Source organism: Jaculus jaculus, chromosome 1, assembly GCF_020740685.1.
Source record: "Jaculus jaculus isolate mJacJac1 chromosome 1, mJacJac1.mat.Y.cur, whole genome shotgun sequence".
Classification (NCBI taxonomy): Eukaryota; Metazoa; Chordata; class Mammalia; order Rodentia; family Dipodidae; genus Jaculus; species Jaculus jaculus.
Window position 1 is genome coordinate 87696655 of NC_059102.1, and position 18431 is coordinate 87715085.

The 18431-nt window shown below is 43.8% G+C and overlaps 1 protein-coding gene and 1 non-coding gene across 3 annotated transcripts in view; one reads left to right on the forward strand and one right to left on the reverse strand.

The window, feature by feature from the left end:
- Positions 1-18431, forward strand: part of Acer2 (alkaline ceramidase 2) — a 45632-nt gene that overhangs the window by 15082 nt on the left and 12119 nt on the right. The window contains exon 4 of one of the 2 annotated variants that reach the window (XM_004658421.3): positions 9327-9464. The exons of the other annotated variant lie outside the window; for it this stretch is intronic. Coding sequence (XP_004658478.1) covers positions 9327-9464 — 138 coding nt within the window. The remainder of the gene's footprint in view (positions 1-9326; positions 9465-18431) is intronic. 2 annotated transcript variants of the gene reach the window in all.
- On the reverse strand, positions 17286-17416 carry LOC123457896. The gene has a single exon (XR_006635251.1). It is a non-coding gene; the product is annotated as a small nucleolar RNA SNORA33 (small nucleolar RNA).

Here is an 18431-nt window from a genome sequence, read left to right on the forward strand (position 1 = left end):
ATGCATTTTAATATTAGGATTATATATTCATTCAGTAAGTATTTTGAAATACTTATTTTGTACCATGCATTTTTTTTTAAAACCCTAGGAGGTAGTGCTGTAGAGATTGCTTAGTGATTAAGGCACTTGCCTGCAAAGCCTAAGGACCCAAGTTTGATTTTCCAGTACTCATGTAAGCCAGATACACAAGGTGGCGCATGCATCTGGAGTTCATTTGCAGTGGCTGGAGGTCCTGGTGTACCCATACTTTCTTTCCCTCTCTCTGTCTCATAAATAAATAAAAATAAAAAAATCCAAAGATCCTGGTGTGGTGCTGCACACGTTTAATCCCAGCACTTGGGAGGCAGAGAGAAGTAGGAGGATTGCCGAGAGTTTGAGGCTACTTTGAGACTATATAATGAATTCCATATCAACCTGGGCTAGAGCAAGACCCTACCTCAAAGAACCAAAAAAAAAAAAAAAAAAAAAAAAAAAAAAAAAAAAATTCCCTGGTGATATAGCAGTAAACCAAACAGCAATGTTTCTGCTATAATGTGCTTCCACTGCAGCTGGGGTGATTACACATCAACAAATAAATGATATGATGTTAAAGCAAGTGCTGAACTGAAAATTGAAGCTGGCAGGGTGTGACGCTGACTTTCATACTGATAGTGAGCTTTACCAGAAGAAACCCAGCTGAGGACCTGTACGAGGTTTGTTTCTGTCTGAAACCACAAAGGAAATTATCAGAATGAAGAAGAGCAGTGTCCCCAGACCATAATAATGATACACAATTCTCTGCGGGATCTGTGTTTTGTCCAATGGATATATAGTTAACAAAATACATACCCTAGCAAGCTCTGTCTACCCAGAGAAGAGTTACACCAGAACAACAAAGGAGTTCATGTCAGTTTCTCTGGTATTCCAGAAAGGGGCAGGAGCTATTCAAGTATTAAGGTATTGCTCTCAGAGGCCTGAAGTGGGGGTAGTGTTTGTGGAAAATACTGGCTATAGAACACACATGGTAGAATTTTGTGCATAATATCCTACTTTTAGAGTGAACAAAGTAGACTACATATATATAATACATATACTGTACATATATAGGATATATAATGTATGCATTTTAAAAAATATTTTATTTGCAAGGAGAGACACAGAGGGAGAGGGAGGATGAGAATGGACATGTCAGGACCTCTTGTCACTGCAAATGAACTCCAGATGCATGCACCAGTTTCACATCCAGCTTTATATGGATGATGGGTAATCAAACCTGGGTGGCCAAGGTTTCATAGGCAGGTGCCTTTAATCGCTGAGCCATCTCTTCAGCACCTGTTTTGTAGCCCATGATGGCCCCAAACTGCCCATGTAGCCTGATTCTCCTGTCCCCATCTCCCAAGTGTTGGGATTACAAAGCTTTCCTGGCTGGTTCAATATATACTTTGGTATTTGCACAATTATGCCTGGAGGATGAGGATACCATGTTGCTACCATTGACTATGCTTTGATTTTTACATTTTGAAATATATTTTATTTATTTATTTATTTATTTATTTGGGAGAGAAAGAGGCAGAGAGAGAGAATGAATGGGCATGGCAGGGCCCTTAGCCACTGCAAATGAACTCCAGATGCATGTGCCACCTTGTGAAATTGACTTATGTAGTTACTGGGGAATCAAACCTGGCCCTTAGGCTTTGCAGGCACTCACGGCGATTCTCCTGCCTCTGCCTTCTGAGTGGTGGGATTAAAGACGTGTGCCACCATGCCCAGCTCATATGACTATTCTTGAGTGTTGGCATAGGGAAGAATTTCTACTTTTATCTCTGAACTAGTTAAGATTTTTGTTAAACAAGGAATACATTCATTTTTAACATGAAAGATTTATTTTGGGGAGCTGGGAAGATGGTTCAGTGGTTTAAAGCACTGGCTTGCAAAGTCTTCCAGGTTCCATTCTTACCCACCCACATAAGCCAGACGCAAAAAGTGGCACAAGCACATTGTGTGTGTTTGCAGCAGGAGGAGGCCCTCAAGCATCGCCCCTCCCACATACACAATTTACAAAAGATTTATTTATTGAATTATTTTTAGTGTTTTGGTTTTTCAAGGTAGAGTCTCACTCTAGCACAGGCTGACCTGGAATTCACTATGTAGTCTCAGGGTGGCCTCGAACTCACAGTGATTCTCCTACCTCTGCCTCCCGAATGCTGGGATTAAAGGTGTGTGTCACCATGCCTAGCACAAAAGATTTATTTTTAAATAAGGTAGAGACAATATATCCTTTAAATGGGTTAGGAGTACAATCTTTATTTTTACTTTTTTTTATTTACTTTTTGGCTTTTTGAGGTAGGGTTTCACTCCAGTCAAGGCTGACCTGGATTCACTATGTAGTCTCAGGGTGGCCTCGAACTCACGGTGATCCTCCTACCTCTGCTTCCTGAGTGCTGGGATTAAAGGCATGCACCACCATGCCTAGCTTAAGGTGTAGAGTCTTTATTATGAGAAGCAGAAGTATTTTTCTGAGGCAGTTCTCATATAGCCAAGCTGGCCTCAGGTTTGCTATGTAGCCGAGGATGTCTTTGAACCTCTGGTCCTCCTGCCTGTATCTCCTGGGTGCTGGGATTACAGGCATGCATCGCCATGCTCAGTTCGTGCAGTGGTAGGGAGCTAACCAGGGTTGTGTGTATGCTAGGCAGACATTCTCCCCACTGAGCTTCGTGCCCAGCGCATGATTTGAATTATCTCTGACTGTCATGTGGCATTGGAAGTACCCTCAAAAAAGTGTTTATCAGCTGGGCGTGGTGGCGCACGCCTTTAATCCCAGCACTCGGGAGGCAGAGGTAGGAGGATTGCCATGAGTTCAAGGCCACCCTGAGATGACAGAGTTAATTCCAGGTCAGCCTGGACCAGAGTGAGACCCTACCTCGAAAAACCAAAAAAAAAAAAAAAAAAAAAAGTGTTTATCAAAACATGAGAATGAGAGCAAGTTGGTGGTTCTCCATCTTACTGATGCCTTCTAAATAGCAGAGAAAATATGCTTTAGGGTTCCCTTCCTTTTTCCACTGTCTCCTTCCCCCCACCCTCCTGTTTTCTGGGGATGGAACCCAGAGCTTTTAATACTAAGCACCTGTTTTATCATTGAACGGCACCCCTGGTCCCAGAAAGTGGGTTTCTAAATGTACGCAGCGCAGCGTGTGTCTTCAGTTCTGTCTTCGTGTTTCCCCATGCAGCCTCAGGAGCGGCCTGCTGAGTGCAGGGTGGAGGTGGACCGCATGAGGCAGCATCAGAGTGTTTTGCAGGTGGGGACTTTTTGGCTTTGCCTGAAAACAAACCTTTTGTCTTCTGGCATTTCCCACCATATTCTAGGGTATTCATTAACCAGTGGCCTCAAGTCTGATGTGTGTTAGATTGAGAATTGAGAAAGCCACAACTTCTATTTAGAACTCATGACTCTTCCAGGTCCTGGGATCTGAGTGCAAAATTGAAGCAATGGGAATAAGGGTTCTGTTTATTTGTTTGTGGCATCATGGAGGCCTAAGTTGCAATTCCAAACTGTAGTTTTAAATTTTTTATTTTATTTTACTTTTTGGTTTTTTGAGGTTAGGGTTTCTGTCTGGTCCACGCTGACCTGGAATTCACTATGGAGTCTCAGGGTGACCTCGAACTCATAGCAATCCTCCTACCTCTGCCTCTCAAGTGCTGAGATTAAAGGCGTGTGCCACCACACCTGGCTAAGCTGCAGATAAAAATTTTTTTTAAACATTTTTTATTGATTAAGTTGAGAGGGAGAGAAAAAAAGCAGAGAGGGGGGCAGATAGAGAATGGGCACACCAGGGCCTCTAGCCACTGCAAATGAACTCCAGACACATGTGCCACCTTGTGCATCTGGCTTATGTGGGTCCTGGGGAATTGAACCTAGGTTCTTCGGCTTTGCAGGCAAGAGCCTTAACCACTAAACCACCTCTCCAGTCCCAGGCTGCAGTTTTTATTGTGTTAATTACAGAAAATATTTTTCCTTTTTGTTTCTTGAAGGTAGGAATAGGGAGATGTTATGGAGAAGAGAGTGGGGTAGTGATGCTGATAATTGCTGAAGCTTATCAGTTTTAACAATGAAAACATACCGTGAGGCAGAAATGTTCATGACGATGTGGAATGTTCCATCTGTGAAGAAGTGAGGAGGGGACCATTGTGCCCTGGGTTGGGAGAGTCCTTTGCAGACTGAATGCCACCTATGGATATATCCCTCGGTCTGGAGACAGGCTAGACTCTTGGTCGTGGTGCTTATAAACTGTGAACTTGGCTTGTGACTTCCTGTTTTGGACACACCCTCTAGGTTATCTGGGATGAACTTCCAGCACACTTAGCACCACAGTAACCAACAAAGTCACTGCTGTCACTCAGCTGTCTTTGTAGGGCTTCGTATGATATGGATCAGGTGGCTGTTCTACACTGGAAGTAGCAGAGCAGACTCTTATCAAAGCAGGGGTTTCTGGGGCTGCTAAGATAGCTCAGTTGCTAAAGTGCCTCACCTGAGAACCACTCCTAAAGCGCACATTAAAAGAAAAGTATCTGAGTGTGGTGGTGCACACTTTTCACCCCAGCAGTTGGGATGAGTCCAAATAAGTAAAAAGTATTTTGGGGAAAAGAAAACAAAACATGACCAGAGACTGAGGTAGAAATGGCCTGTCATCACTCCTGGAAATTTCTAGTTCTCTTGTACCCAGAGCCTCTGGTGACTCTTGGGCATCCTGGTCACGTGGACTTTGTTTACTTCTGCTGGTCACAAAATTGTGTTTACAGGACATCCTCGCGGTCCAGTACATTTCTCTACCAAGCCCCTGGGGCCAGGGTGGGAGGTGTTCTGCAGAGTCATAACGGGAGCTTGCCCTTTGAAGCCATTTGGCAGTGCCCTGCAGAGCCTTTGGGGATTACAACAGCAGCTTAGTCTGGTTTTTCTTGAGAGTGTTGGCAACAACAATAACACAGCTTGTCGTTTTGAGATCAGGTCTCACTATTAGCCAAGGCTGCCCTGAAACTCACAGTGATCTTTTTGTCTTAGCTCCCCAAGTGCTAGAATTACAGGAATTCACTACAATGTCCAGCTCAACAATAATAATATTAAAATAGTACTTACTCTAAAAACAATAACAAGAAAGATGGTAAGAGTGAGTTTGATGGCCTGTATCACCCTGTGTTAAATGTTGTGTTTTTCATAAAACTACCTTGGGTGCTACAGCTTTAGTCCTCCATGGGAAAGGCTGGAAGAATTGAGCTTGCCAAGGGCTTCACAGCCATGACTGATGGGGTCAGAATTTGTATGCACATTTCTGTAATTGAGACACCTGTGTTTTCAGTGACTCTTGCTTTTTTTTTTTTTTTTACATTTTATTTATCTGTTTTATTTATTTATTTGAGACAGAGGGAGGGAGGGAGGGAGAATGGGTACGCCAGGTCCTCTAGCCACTGCAAATGAACACCAGACGTATGCACCACCATGTGCATCTGGCTTACATGGGACCTGGAGAATTGAACCTGGATCCTTAGGCTTTGCAGACATATGCCTTAGCCGCTAAGCCCTCTCCAGCCCTCTGCTGCTCTTTTTAACCCGTGCCTGAATTCTAAACCACTGAGTCCAGGGAGGTGATGCATTTGGCTAGAACCTGCTAGCCAAAGATTGTCTTGAACTATTGATCCTTCTCCCTTCACCTCCTGAGTGCTAGGATTAGAGGTGTGTACCACCCACCTGGTTTGTGTGGTGTTGGGGATTGAACCAAGGCTTCTGTAGGCTAGTCCGGCAGTATGCCAACTCAACTACATTCCCAGCCCGGAAATTTCTTTGTTTGTTGGTTTGTTTATTTATTTATTTATTTTGAGAAAGAGAGAGAGAGAGAGAGAATATGTGGGTGTTCCAGGGCCTCTTGCTGCTGCAAACAAACTCCAGACACATGTACCATGCATTATGCATCTGGCTTTATGTGGGTCCTGGGGAATTGAACCTGGGCCATCAGGCTTTGTAAGCAAGTACCTTTAACCACTGAGCTATCTCCTCAGGCTTTTAAAAAAAATATATTTTTATTTATTTATTTGAGAGAGAGAGAGATAGGGAGAGGCAGATAGTGAGAGACAATGCACGGACCAGGGCCTCCAGCGACAGCAAATGAACTGCAGATGCATTCACCATCTTGTGCATCTGGCTTACGTGGGTACCTGGGAATCAAACCTGGGTCCTTAGGCTTTGCAGTCAAGCACCTTAACCACTAAACCATCTCTCTAGCCCTTTTTTGGTTGAGCTGGAGTTAGTCTTAGGTTGGCTTCGAACTCACACTAATCCTCCTACTTTGGCCTCCTAATTCTGGAATTAAAGCCATGTGCCACCATGCCCACCAAATTTTTAATTACTTGTTTTCCTATTTAAGAACAATAGATGGGGCTAGAGAGATGGCGCAGTGATTAAGGGTGCTTGCTTTCAAGGCCTGATGGCCTGGATTTGGTTTCCCAGTGCCCATGTAAAGACAGTTGCACAAAGAAGTGGCACATATGTCAGGAGTTTGTTTGTGGCAGAAGGCCTTGGAACACCCATTCCCTGCCATCTCTCTGATTACAAACAAATAGATACAAATATAAAAATTAATAAAAAATAAAAAATAGGTAAAATTAAATAAAATAATATAAAAGAAAAAAATTATAATGAAGCTCAAAGAGGCAAAAGGGTAAAAGGAGTACAAAAAAGTAAAGCAGCTGGGTGTGGTAGTGCACTCCTTTAATCCCAGCACTCAGGAGTCAGGGGTAGGAGGATTGCCAAGTGACCCAAGTCTCTGGGGGTGAGATACCAATAATGATTCTCCTAGTCTGTTTGCTGTGAGTTCAAGGCCATCCTTGAGACTACATGTGAATTCCAGGTCAGCCTGGGCTACAGAGAGACCCTACCTCAAAAAAAAAAAAATAGTAAAGGACCCAGGAACCAGTGAGATGGTAAGAGAATACATGTGGTTGGCATATGGAAGGAGAGGAAGGAGAATGGAATGGAATGGAAAGAAACCAGTCAAAAGACTATAGCCTTGACATGTTAGAACCTTGACCCCAGTCTCTGTGGGTCCCAAAGGATATGTGCATAGTGTCAGTGAGCCCGTCTTCCCAGGCTGGGGCAGGTGGCCTTTCATCTGGTAGTTGGCACATGCCAGCCGAAGCCAGAGAAAAGCACAGTTCTCCCAAGGCTTGGGGCCTGGTTCCTTTCACACGTATCTTTCTTCCTCTGTAAAAGTTCAGGGCTACAGTGAGTGTAAATTCCAGTCAGAATGTTGGCAGCTTGATCAATGATTTCCTGTACCTTGATGATGAGTGCTTTTCCTATTTAAAAGATAAATTTGTATTTTGCAGATTCAGTGGCCTTGGTTTCTTTATAGTAGAGCTTCAATCAGATTAGTTTCCTAACTGTGACCTATTCCAGGGATCTTGGCCAAAGCAAATTCTGCTAATGAGAAATAACAAGCTATTGGAAAACCATGTGCTCCTTCATTTAAGTCAGAGAGATCCTCTGCTCCAGTCTTTTCACTGCTTTATGGATCAGGAAGTGAGATCCCTGGGAGAGAGGAAGAAGCATGTCCAGAATCACGTCGCTAATTCTTGTTTTTTTCCACTGGAATGACCTTCACCCAGGGCTAGGAGGAAAGTGTCAGTGACCTGTGCAATAATTCACGTTAACATCTCGTCAGGACAGACTTCTAGTGCAGGCTGGACTTGTAGATTGTCAGGAGATAGTCCTATTAGAACTGTTTTCACAAAGTTTTTTTTTTGGCTTTCCGAGGTAGGGTCTCTAGCCCAGGCTGACCTGGAATTCACTATGTAGTCTCAGGGTAGCCCCAAACTCACAGCAATCAGACTATTGATATATCACCCCCAGAGACTTGGGTTTATTGTGGTTTTATCATTTTATAATTAATTAAAATTTAAATTATTCATTTGCAAGTAGAGAGAGGCACAGAGAAAGACCTACAGAGAGAGAAAGAAAGATAATAGCCAAACCAGGGCCTCTAGCCACTGCAAATGAACTCCAGGTGCTTGTGCCACTTTGTGCATCTGGCTTTAATTTGGTAGTGGGGAATTGAACCTGGGTGAGGCAAGCTTTGGAGGAACTGTTGCTTGCTGGTGCCTATTTAGCAGGCAAGCACCTTAACTGTTGAGCCATTTTTCTAGCCCTTATTTAAAAAAAATACTTTATTTGTAAGCATAGAGAGAGAAAGAGGGACATAGTGAGGTGGGGGAGAGAGAGCAAGGAAGAGAGGGAGGGAGAGGGAGGGAGAGAGGGAGAGAGAGAGAGAGGGAGAGAAAGAGAGAAATGGGAGGGAGCCGGGCATGGTGGTTCACGCCTTTAATCCGAGCACTCAGGAGGCAGAGGTAGGAGGATTGCTATGAGTTCAAGGCCACCCTGAGACTATATGGTGAATTTCGGGTCAACCTGGGTTACACTCTAGCTCAAAAGGCTGTAGCTCAAAAGAGAGAGAGAATGTGTACAGTAGGAGCCTCCTGCCACTGCAAACAAACTCCAAATGCAATTGGCATTTTGTACCTCTGACTTTACATGGGTACTGGGGAATTGAACCAGGTTGTCAGACTTTGTGAATAAGCACCTTTAACCACTGAGTTGTCTCTCCAGCCCCTATTTATTTTTATTTTAAAATTATTTATTTATTTTCATGTATGTGTATTGGCACAGAAAGGCCTCCTGCAGATGAACTCCAGACACATGTGCCACTTTTGGTCTGGAGTTACATGGGTGTTGGGGAATTGAATCCAGGTCAGCAGACTTTGAAAACAAGCCCCTTTAATGGCTCAGCTCTATCCCCAATCCCTATTTATTTTGAGAGAGAACAAGAAAGAGAGAAAGAGAATATGAATGAGAATGAATATAGGCATGCCAGGGCCTCTTGCAGCTCCAGGTGCACGCACTACTTTGTGCATCTGGATTTATGTGAGTGCTGAGGTATTGAACCTGGGCCATCAGGCTTTACAAGGAAGCACCTTTAACCACTGAGATATCTTTCCAGCCCCTTAATATGTTTAAAGTTTCTGATTATTTCCTAAGAATAGATCCTTAGAAGTAGAGTGAACATGAATAATTTTTAGATTCTTACTATTTAGTGCAGAATTTCTTTTCAGTTTGCATGAATAGCCATGGTTATACCTCACCAACATTAAGCAAACAAAAAGATAATAGAGTTCAGTGGTAGAGTACTTGCCCAGCATACACCAGGCCCTGGGTTCCATCCCTAACATGGGGCATGAGGGACACATTAAACAAACAAGCAGGATCTCCTTCGCTAATGGACTTGATTTGGCTTCCATTGATTTAGGGGCAGGTTCAAGGCCGTGGTGTGCGTCCTGTCTGCAGTTACAACATGCCTGGCTTTTGTCAAGCCTGCCATCAACAACATATCCCTGATGACCCTGGGCGTTCCATGCACAGCGCTGCTTATCGCGGAGCTGAAGAGGTGGGTGCTGTTCCTTCCTCAGGCTGTCCGCGTGAAGGGAATGCCCGACTCTTTCCTATCTTGTCCTGTGGCCTGAAAGAGGCATTTGGCTCTGTATGAGGTTTCGGGGTCTACCTATGGACTGGGGCAGATCTGATGGTGTGAATTTAGCAGGAGAGTGGCTGTTCAGTGGATACGGGTCATCTCAGCCATCTAAGGTAGGCTTATCAGAAGCACCTTGGTATTCATGCAAAGTGCTAGACATGCTTCTCTTCAAAGAGACGAGCTGTGTACAGGTAACAAGTCTAAAGTGAAAGGAGAGGTCCTAAACAGGTCATTGCACACACACAGGAAGGAGGGGAAGCGCACGAGGAAGAGCCATGTCTGATTCCCGTGGACTGTGACACTTTTTCTAAGGTTTAGTGTCCCATGGGCCTTTGCTACAGAGATAACCATTTTCCCTAGGAGGTGGTAGACCCAGAGCTCAGAAATAGTTTAGTACTAGTGTGTGAGTCTCCCAACCACAGTTAAAACACACAGGTCACTGCCTTTTAGTATTCACTAAAAACATTTACTTTTCTTTGCAGTTACTTTAAAAATGTATTTAATACATGCTTCTATAATTATTATGAACATTGAATGTCTTGGTTTTCTGAGATAGAGTCTCACTATGTAACCCAGGCTAGCCGCAAACTCATTAGTGATCCTCCTGTCATAGCCTCCTTACAGACATGGGCCACCATGCCCTTTTGAGTGTGATAGTTGCTTTGTGTAATATGCCAAGTGAGTTCTCCCTCCTCCTCATTTAGAGAGGAGACAGACATTTCTTTCTAATTGCTTTGCTTTTTGGAGTTGCTTTGATCATCAGGAAGACCAGTCAGGGTCAGAGATGGCTGAAGAAGAATGAACTGGAAGTCTGGCAGCAAAAGGATATATCTCTATGAGGTCTTCAAAGATTGGTTTGTAAGGAACTTGTTTCAGAAATAGTCTGACTTGGAAGTGCAAATAATTTAATACATAGTAAGGCCTAGTATCTAATAAGTGCTTAATTATCAATTTTTATGAGAGAGGTAGAGAGGGAGAGAACTGGTGCTCTAGGCCTTTAGCCATGGCAATTGAACTTAAGATGTGTGTGTCACCTTGTGCAGCTGGTTTACATGGGTTCTGGGGAGTTGAACCTGGGTCCTTAGGCTTCCTAGACAAGCACCTTAACTGCTAAGCCATCTCTCCAGCCCTTTATTATTATTTTTTAATTTCTTTTTTTTTTTTACTTTTTTCTTTTTTTGGTTTTTGAGGTTGGGTCTCACTCTAGTTCAGGTTGACCTGGATTTCACTATGTAGTCTCAGGCTAGCCTCAAACTCACGGTGATCCTCCTACCTCTGCCTCCCAAGTACTGGGATTAAAGGTATGCACCACCACGCCCGGCCTATTTTGAATTTTTTAAAATTTATTTGTGAGTGACAGAGAAAGAGAGAGTAAAATAGGCATGCCAGGGCCTCTAGCCACTGCAAAGGAACTCCAGATGCATGTACTACTATGTGCATTTGGCTTATGTGAGTCCTGGAGAATTGAACCTGGGTCCTTAGGCTTTGCAGGCAAGTGTCTTAACCACTAAACCATCTCTTCAGCCTCCCTTATTATTTTTATTAACACAGGGTCTTATGTAGTTAAGGCTGGCCTCAAACTCATCCTGAAGCCAAGGCTGGAATTAAGTTGATCTTCCTGCCTCCTAACTTTAGTCTGAAGTTACTGATGATCTTTTTTAAAGACCAATTTTTTTTTTAAAGGTATTTTTAAATTATTTATTTATTTATTTGAGAGCGACAGACACAGAGAGAAAGACAGGTAGAGGGAGAGAGAGAGAATGGGCGCGCCAGGGCTTCCAGCCTCTGCAAACGAACTCCAGATGCGTGCGCCCCCTTGTGCATCTGGCTAACGTGGGACCTGGGGAACTGAGCCTCGAACCGGGGTCCATAGGCTTCACAGGCAAGCGCTTAACTGCTAAGCCATCTCTCCAGCCCAAAAGACCAATTTTGATTAAGAATCTCACACTTGGCTGTGGAAAAATTGGAAAATACAGATAAGCACAAAATAAAGTACCCAATAAATTAATATTTGGTAGTACTTAGAACAATGCTTAGCTCATACCATTGAATAAAAACAATGAGAGCCAGGCGCAGTGGCACATGCTTTTAATCCCAGCACTTGGGAGATAGAGGTAGGAGGATCACTATGAGTTCGAGGCCACCCTGAGACTACATAGTTATTCCAGGTCAGCCTGGGCTAGAGTGAGACTCTACCTCTAAAAACCAAAACCAAACAAAAAGCCCCAATGATTAGCCTCTTTATTTTTCTAGTCTTTATTTTTTTGCCATCTTATCTATTTATTTTTTTTAATTAGCTCTGTAGTATATGAGTATATAAATATGAGGTTACTGTTTTGCAGGTTAACATAAAATTTTATTTTTTTTCTGAGGTAGGGTCTCACTCTAGCCCAGGCTAACCTGCAATTCACTATGTAGTCTCAGGGTGGCCTTGAACTCACAGTGATCCTCCTACCTCTGCCTCCCAAGTGCTGGGATTAAAGGTGTGTGCCACCATGTCTATCAAAATTAGATTTTCTCAATTAAGGTTATATTGTGGCCATCTTTCTCTGTAAATGAATATCAGTCTATAAGTTACACTTAATACCTGTGGTAAATTGAATGTGTGCCCCTCATAGACTCAGGTTTTTTTTTTTTTTTTTTTGAGGTAGGGTCTCACTCTGGCTTAGGCTGACAACTATGTAGTCTCAGGGTGGCCTAGAACTCATGGCGATCCTCCTACCTCTGCCACCTGAGTGCTGGGATTAATGGCGTGCACCACCACGCCTGGCTGACTTAGGTGTTTTATTAAGCTTGTAACTGGGTCTCCAGCCTCCTGGCTGAGGAGGTGTCACTGGGATCCAGCCCTAAGGTGTGTTTGAGGGCAGATCTGAATTGTAGCCCAAAGGTGTAAAAGAACAGTCTGAGCTCTGGTGGACTTCTGCTTGCTGTGTGTGCGCTGGTGTCAGTGCTGCTTGGTGGTGGTTTCTCTCTGCGTGGATTGATGAACGGGAGCCAGCCTCTTCTGCCACTGATGGGCCTTCCCTTGGCTCTGAAAGCCTGAAATGAATCCTGTGCCTCCTGTAAACTGTTTGATTTGGACGTTCACCCCAGCATTGTGGAACTGTCTACAACAATACCCATATAGAATTTGAATTTATGACTGAAAATGGTGGTGCTCACCTGTAATCTCAGCACTTGGGAGGTAGAGGCAGCTGGATCAGGGCTATATGAGATCCTGTCTAAAAAAATGAGAAAGAGAGAGAGAGAGAGAGGATGACTTTGATCTAGTTAACTTTTTTGAACACTAAGGTTATTTCTAGTTTTTTACCATTATAAATATCTCTGTGATGGACATCTTTGTGTATTTTTGGGCACACATAAAAGCTCCCTTAGGCTATAAGTAGTAAGTTTTAAATTTCTAGGTCAGAGCATAGAACTTTGTTCAGTCATCCTCATCCTTGCCTGTCTGAAGCATAGGCAGTCATCCTCCTCATTTTCTTCTCTTGACTTCTGTGTTCCCACTGCACTCCTTCCATTCTGAGGGTAGACATCCCCAGATTTAATCTTCAACCTTTTCATTCCTTGCAGGCCTCACTCACCCCTTAGGTCCTCCTCTCAGGTCTCTGCATGATTCTCTGCAGTCTGTCTGCTTTTTTTGCTGAAGTCCAGTCTCACGATTCCACCTGCCTGCTGGTGTCCTCAGTTAGACTTCCCTGTTTTCCAAACTGTCTACTCGAAGTCACTGGCTTGTCTCCTTCCCTGCCCATCTCCCCATGGCTCTCATCACACTCCCTAAGTGATGTTAATGTATCACTGTCTCAATGCCATTAGACTTGAAATGTTCTGGCCATCGCTTGACCCCTCTTATTCTGCCCTAGCAAATGATCTATGTATTTCATAGGATCTCTCTCTGAAATGTCTCCTCTGTCACCTCCTTTTTGGATGTCCCACCCTCACACCTGTCCACTTGTGCTTTATTTCCTTTTCTTCATCTAGTCTTTTTTAATGTTCATTTATTTTGAGAGTGGGGGGGAGGAAAGGAAGGAAGGAAGGAAGGAAGGAAGGAAAGAAGGAAGGAAAGAAGGAAGGAAAGAAAATGGGTGTACCAGGGCCTCCAGCCTGTGTTAACAAACCTTGTACATCTGACTTACATGGGTCTTGGGGAATAGAACCTAGGTTCTTTGGCTTTGCAGGCAAGCACTTTAACCACTAAGCCATCTCTCCCACCCCCTCTAGTCTTTTTTATTTTGTTTGTTTTCAGGGTAGGCTCTCACTCTAGCCTAGGCTGATCATTATGTAGTCCCAGGGTGTCCTTGAACTCACAACAGTCCTCCTGAGTGCTAGGATTAAAGGTGTGTGTCTCTATGTCTGGTTTGCTTCTTTAAAAGAGTTTTATTTTTATTTATTTATTTATTAATTATTATTATTATTTTTGTTTTTTTTTTTGAGGTAGGGTCTCACTCTAGCCCAGGCTGACCTGGAATTCACTATGTGATCTCAGGGTGGCCTTGAACTCATGGTGATCCTTCTACCTCTGCTTCCTGAGTGCTGGGATTAAAGGTGTGCACCACCACGCCCGGCAAGAATTTTATTAAAAAAATTTTTTTTTGTTTATTTTTATTTATTTATTTAAGAGCGACACAGAGAGAAAGAGGCAGAGAGGGAGAGAGAGAGGAGAGTGGGCGCACCAGAGCTTCTAGCTACTGCAAACGAACTCCAGACACGTGTGCCCCCTTGTGCATCTGGTTAACGTGGGTCCTGGGGAATCAAGCCTTGAACCGGGGTCCTTAGGCTTCACAGGCAAGTGCTTAACCGCTAAGCCATCTCTCCAGCCCAGAGAGTTTTATTTTTTATTTATTGCTTTACATTACTCCCTGTCCTTGTATAGAAATCTTCAACAGCTCCTTACTGTTTAGCCTTGTCTGCCCCTGGCTGCTTACTTGGGGCCTGGGACCAGTCTGGACTGGCTCCTTGTTTTGTTTTCTTCTCTTCAGTGCTCTTTCCATACTCCGTGTCCCTCCTTTCTCACTACTGTTTGGCATAGCCCTCCCCCTCCTGCAGCAGGCACCTTGGATGTCAGCTCCCTTGTGGGGCCTCTTCTCCTCTCAGCCAGGAGCCATCCCTCTCTTCCTGAACTCCAGTGCTTTTGCACTGTGTTCAGTTCGTTCTTCTGTGAAAGTGACCTCTCCTCTCCCTTTCTTCTCTTCTTCCTCTCTGGTGTTGTGTTACTCAAAGCAAAGGCCAATCTGATCTGCATAATACCACACTATAACTCAGATGTGGGGCCACACACCTTTAATCCCAGCCTTGGGAGGCAGAGGGAGGAGGATCACCATGAGTTCAAGACCAGCCTGAGACTAACTACAGAGTGAATTCCAGGTCAGTCTAGACCCTACCTCGAAAAAACAAAGACTGTGTGTGTATGTGTGTGTGTATGTGTGTGTGTTGAGAGGGAGAGAGAATGAAATGAATGTTAAATCTTTCAGGAAGCTTCAGAGGGGTGAGGATGTAGCCTAGAAAGTTGTCTTCTCTTTTACCATGTAGGACACAGTGGAGGGCACCATCTGTGAAGAATGGGCTCTCATCAGACGTTGACTCTGATAGTGTCTGGATTTTTACCTTGGATCTCCCAGCCTCTTGACTTGTAAGAAATCATTTGTTTATAAGCCCGATGGACTAACAGGAGCTTTTCCCTTTCTGTACTCCATGGCTGTACTGTCATAAATGGCTACCAAGTCATGTTTCCAATCCAGTTATGTTTCTGTCAAACTCTACATAGATCTTGCACTACTGATCCACTCTCCTCTACCTCCTAAGTGCTGGCATCACAAGTGGACGCCACCACTCCCCGCGCAGTCCTTCCTTCTCACTCTGCCATTTTGTACTTGGCTGCCTACCTGACCTCTCTAATGTCGTGCGTCGCAGGTGTCCAGAATTCAGCTTGCCAAAGCCAGACCTCTCACCTGCCTGTCCCACCTCTGGTCCTCTCTCATAGTCCTTCCCACTGCAGTAAGTGGGAGCACCATTTACTCAGGTGCCCAAGCCAGGAACCACCTGGTCAGTCATTTTTCTGTGTGTTGCCATTGCAATGCAGATGAAGTTAGAAGTCCTGGACACACCCCGGGCTGCCCTGCAAGCTGATCTCTCCCCCATGAAGCTCTCCCTTGCATTTTCCCTCAGCCATGACTCTTGTATCTTCACGTGAGCTCGGCTCCTTCAGTCCTAGGGCCTTGGTCACACTCCACCCTCCACTTTCTTTCTTTTTCAGGGTAGAGTCTAACTCTATCCCAGGCTGACCTGGGATTCATTTTGTTCCAGGCTGGCTTTGAACTCAGCGATCCTCCTACCTCTGCCTCCTGAGTGCTGGGATTAAAGGTGTGCGCCACCACTCCCTGCTCTGTCCCTGCTTTTATTGACAACCTCTCTCTATATAGGCAATATACCGTGATCATAATCCCCTCCCACCACCCTCCCTTTTTCCGATCCTCTACCCCCTCCACTGAGTTCTTCCTTTCCAACTCACCTGTCTTCTCTTCTGTTGTCATCAGTTTTTCTCCTATTATGCTGGTCTATCCTTCCCCCTTCCTGACTCCCCGTGCGTCCGTTGCTGCTTGGCCTTCAGTTCTGGGCTCGGCCGTGCCGGTGCCCCGCACTGCTGTCCATTACGCCCTCGGCCCAGCCGTCCCTGCAGTGATGCGTGTGACTGTTTTGCTCACTGTCTGCTTCACATGGACTCTACATGGACAGGTCTCTTTGTTCACTGCTGTGTTCCAATTACCAACAAGGAAAAGGAAAAATGGTTGTTTCTCTGCTTTGATAAGATTCTCAGAAAAGAGCATGCCCTTGGCGCTCTTTATATTTCCTTCCAGAATCTTCCGTTTGTCCTCAGCATGATCTGTAACCTTTGAGCCAAATATTTCTCACTGTACCTCCTTGTGCTCAGGGATATAGAGGAAGGACTATTGTTGGATTTCGGTTTCCTCTTTAGTGTTCCTTTATAAAGTGTGTGTCTAGCCTTTTCAGTTCAGTATCATTGTCCTTTCTGAACCTTCTCTTAGCAGGAGAAAATGAAAGTTTATTTTGATTTGGGGTCATGACCTGATATTACTGAAACTCAGCTACATTTAAAATATGCTTTTCTGATTATAAGAGTGATTTTACTCTGGGCATGGTGGTGCATCCCTTTAATCCTAGCACTTGGGAGGCAGGGTAGGAGGGTTACCATGAGTTTGAGGACAGCCTGGTACTACAGAGTGAATTCCAGGTCAGCCTGGGGCTACAGTGACACCTACCTGAAAAAAAAAAAAAAGTGATTTTATTGTTAAGAAAAAATTATTGAGAATATAATAAAGAATCAATGGAGAAGAAATAGTGAACATTGCTCTTAGCATTTAAGAAATTCCCTTTTTTCTTTATTTATTTGTGAGGGGGGGAAGAGAATGGGTGTACCAGGGCCCCCAGCTGCTGCAAAAAACTTTAGATTCATGTGCCACTTTATGCATCTGGCTTTCTGTGGGTATCAGACTTACTGGGGAATCAAACCTGAGTTGTTAGGCTTTGCGACCAAATGCCTTAACTGCTAAGCCATCTCTCCAGCCTGCTCTTAGAATTTTCTATCCATATTTGGTCCTATTGCATATATTATTTTACACTGCTTTTTTTCTTTTTCATGTAATTTATGAACTTTTTCAAGTTTGATTAAACTTAAAATAAGTTTGAGTAACATTTTAATTAAGTCCTACAAAAACACTTCAACATTATAGCCATTTTGAGGGACTGTAATGACCTCAGTTGTCCTTAAGGCTCATAAAATGACATCACTACCTTCAGTTGTTTCTAAATTTCTGCAGGAACACATTCAGATAAACAAATTAATTGGTTGGTCTTTTCTTTTTAAACGTAATTTCATGTGAAATTAAAAGTGAGATTAAAACCTAAAAGAGCTCAGGTCTGGATAAGTCCTTGGAGCAAACAAGCCTGGTCTGTGTCCTCTCCTCTCCTCTCCTTTCTCTTTCTTTTCCTTCATTCTTCTTTTCCCTTCTCATCTCTGCTATTCCCCTTCCCTTCTTTGGATGGAATCTCATTATATAGCCTAGTCAAACCTGAACTGTAATCCTAGTGCTTGGGAACTGGAGGCAGGAAGATTAGGAGTTGAAGGCTGGCCTTGGCTACATAATGAGTTTGAAACCAGCTTGAGCTACATGAGACTGTCTCAAAACTTTTTTTTCAGCCCAAATCACTGTAGTCCAATTAAAGTCATCCTTGTACTTCATGATTTTACCCATTCATTCAGCAAGCATTTACTTAATACCTGCTTTGAGCTGGGCACTATTGCTAGGCACTGGGTAAACATTGGTGAATACAACAATTATAGTTCCTATTGTCATTGTTTTTTTTTTTTTTCGAGGTAGGATTTCACTCTACTCTAGGCTGACCTGGAACTCACTGTGTAGTCTCAGGGTGGCCTCGAACTCATGGCAGTCCTTCTACCTCTGCTTCGTGGGTGCTGGGATTAAAGGCATGTACCATCATGTCTGGCTTGTCATTGGTTTTATAGACATTAAGCAAATAATTACACAAATAAATTCAGTTTCAACCTGTGATAAGGAAAATAGCAGGGCTCAATGAGAGGATGAAATATAGAGAGATGGCCATTAGTGGGCGGTGGAGGTCCCAAAGGAAGTCTATGCCGAAGTATTAAAAGTTGAGGTAGAAGACTGCCTCCTGATTGCTGGGATTAAAGGCGTGTGCCACCACACCTGGCTTGTCTACCTCTTTCTCTCAAGTAAATTAATAAAATATATTTTAAAAAGTTAAGGTAGAAGTAGCCGGGCGTGGTGGCGCACGCCTTTAATCCCAGCACTCGGGAGGCAGAGGTAGGAGGATCGCCATGAGTTCAAG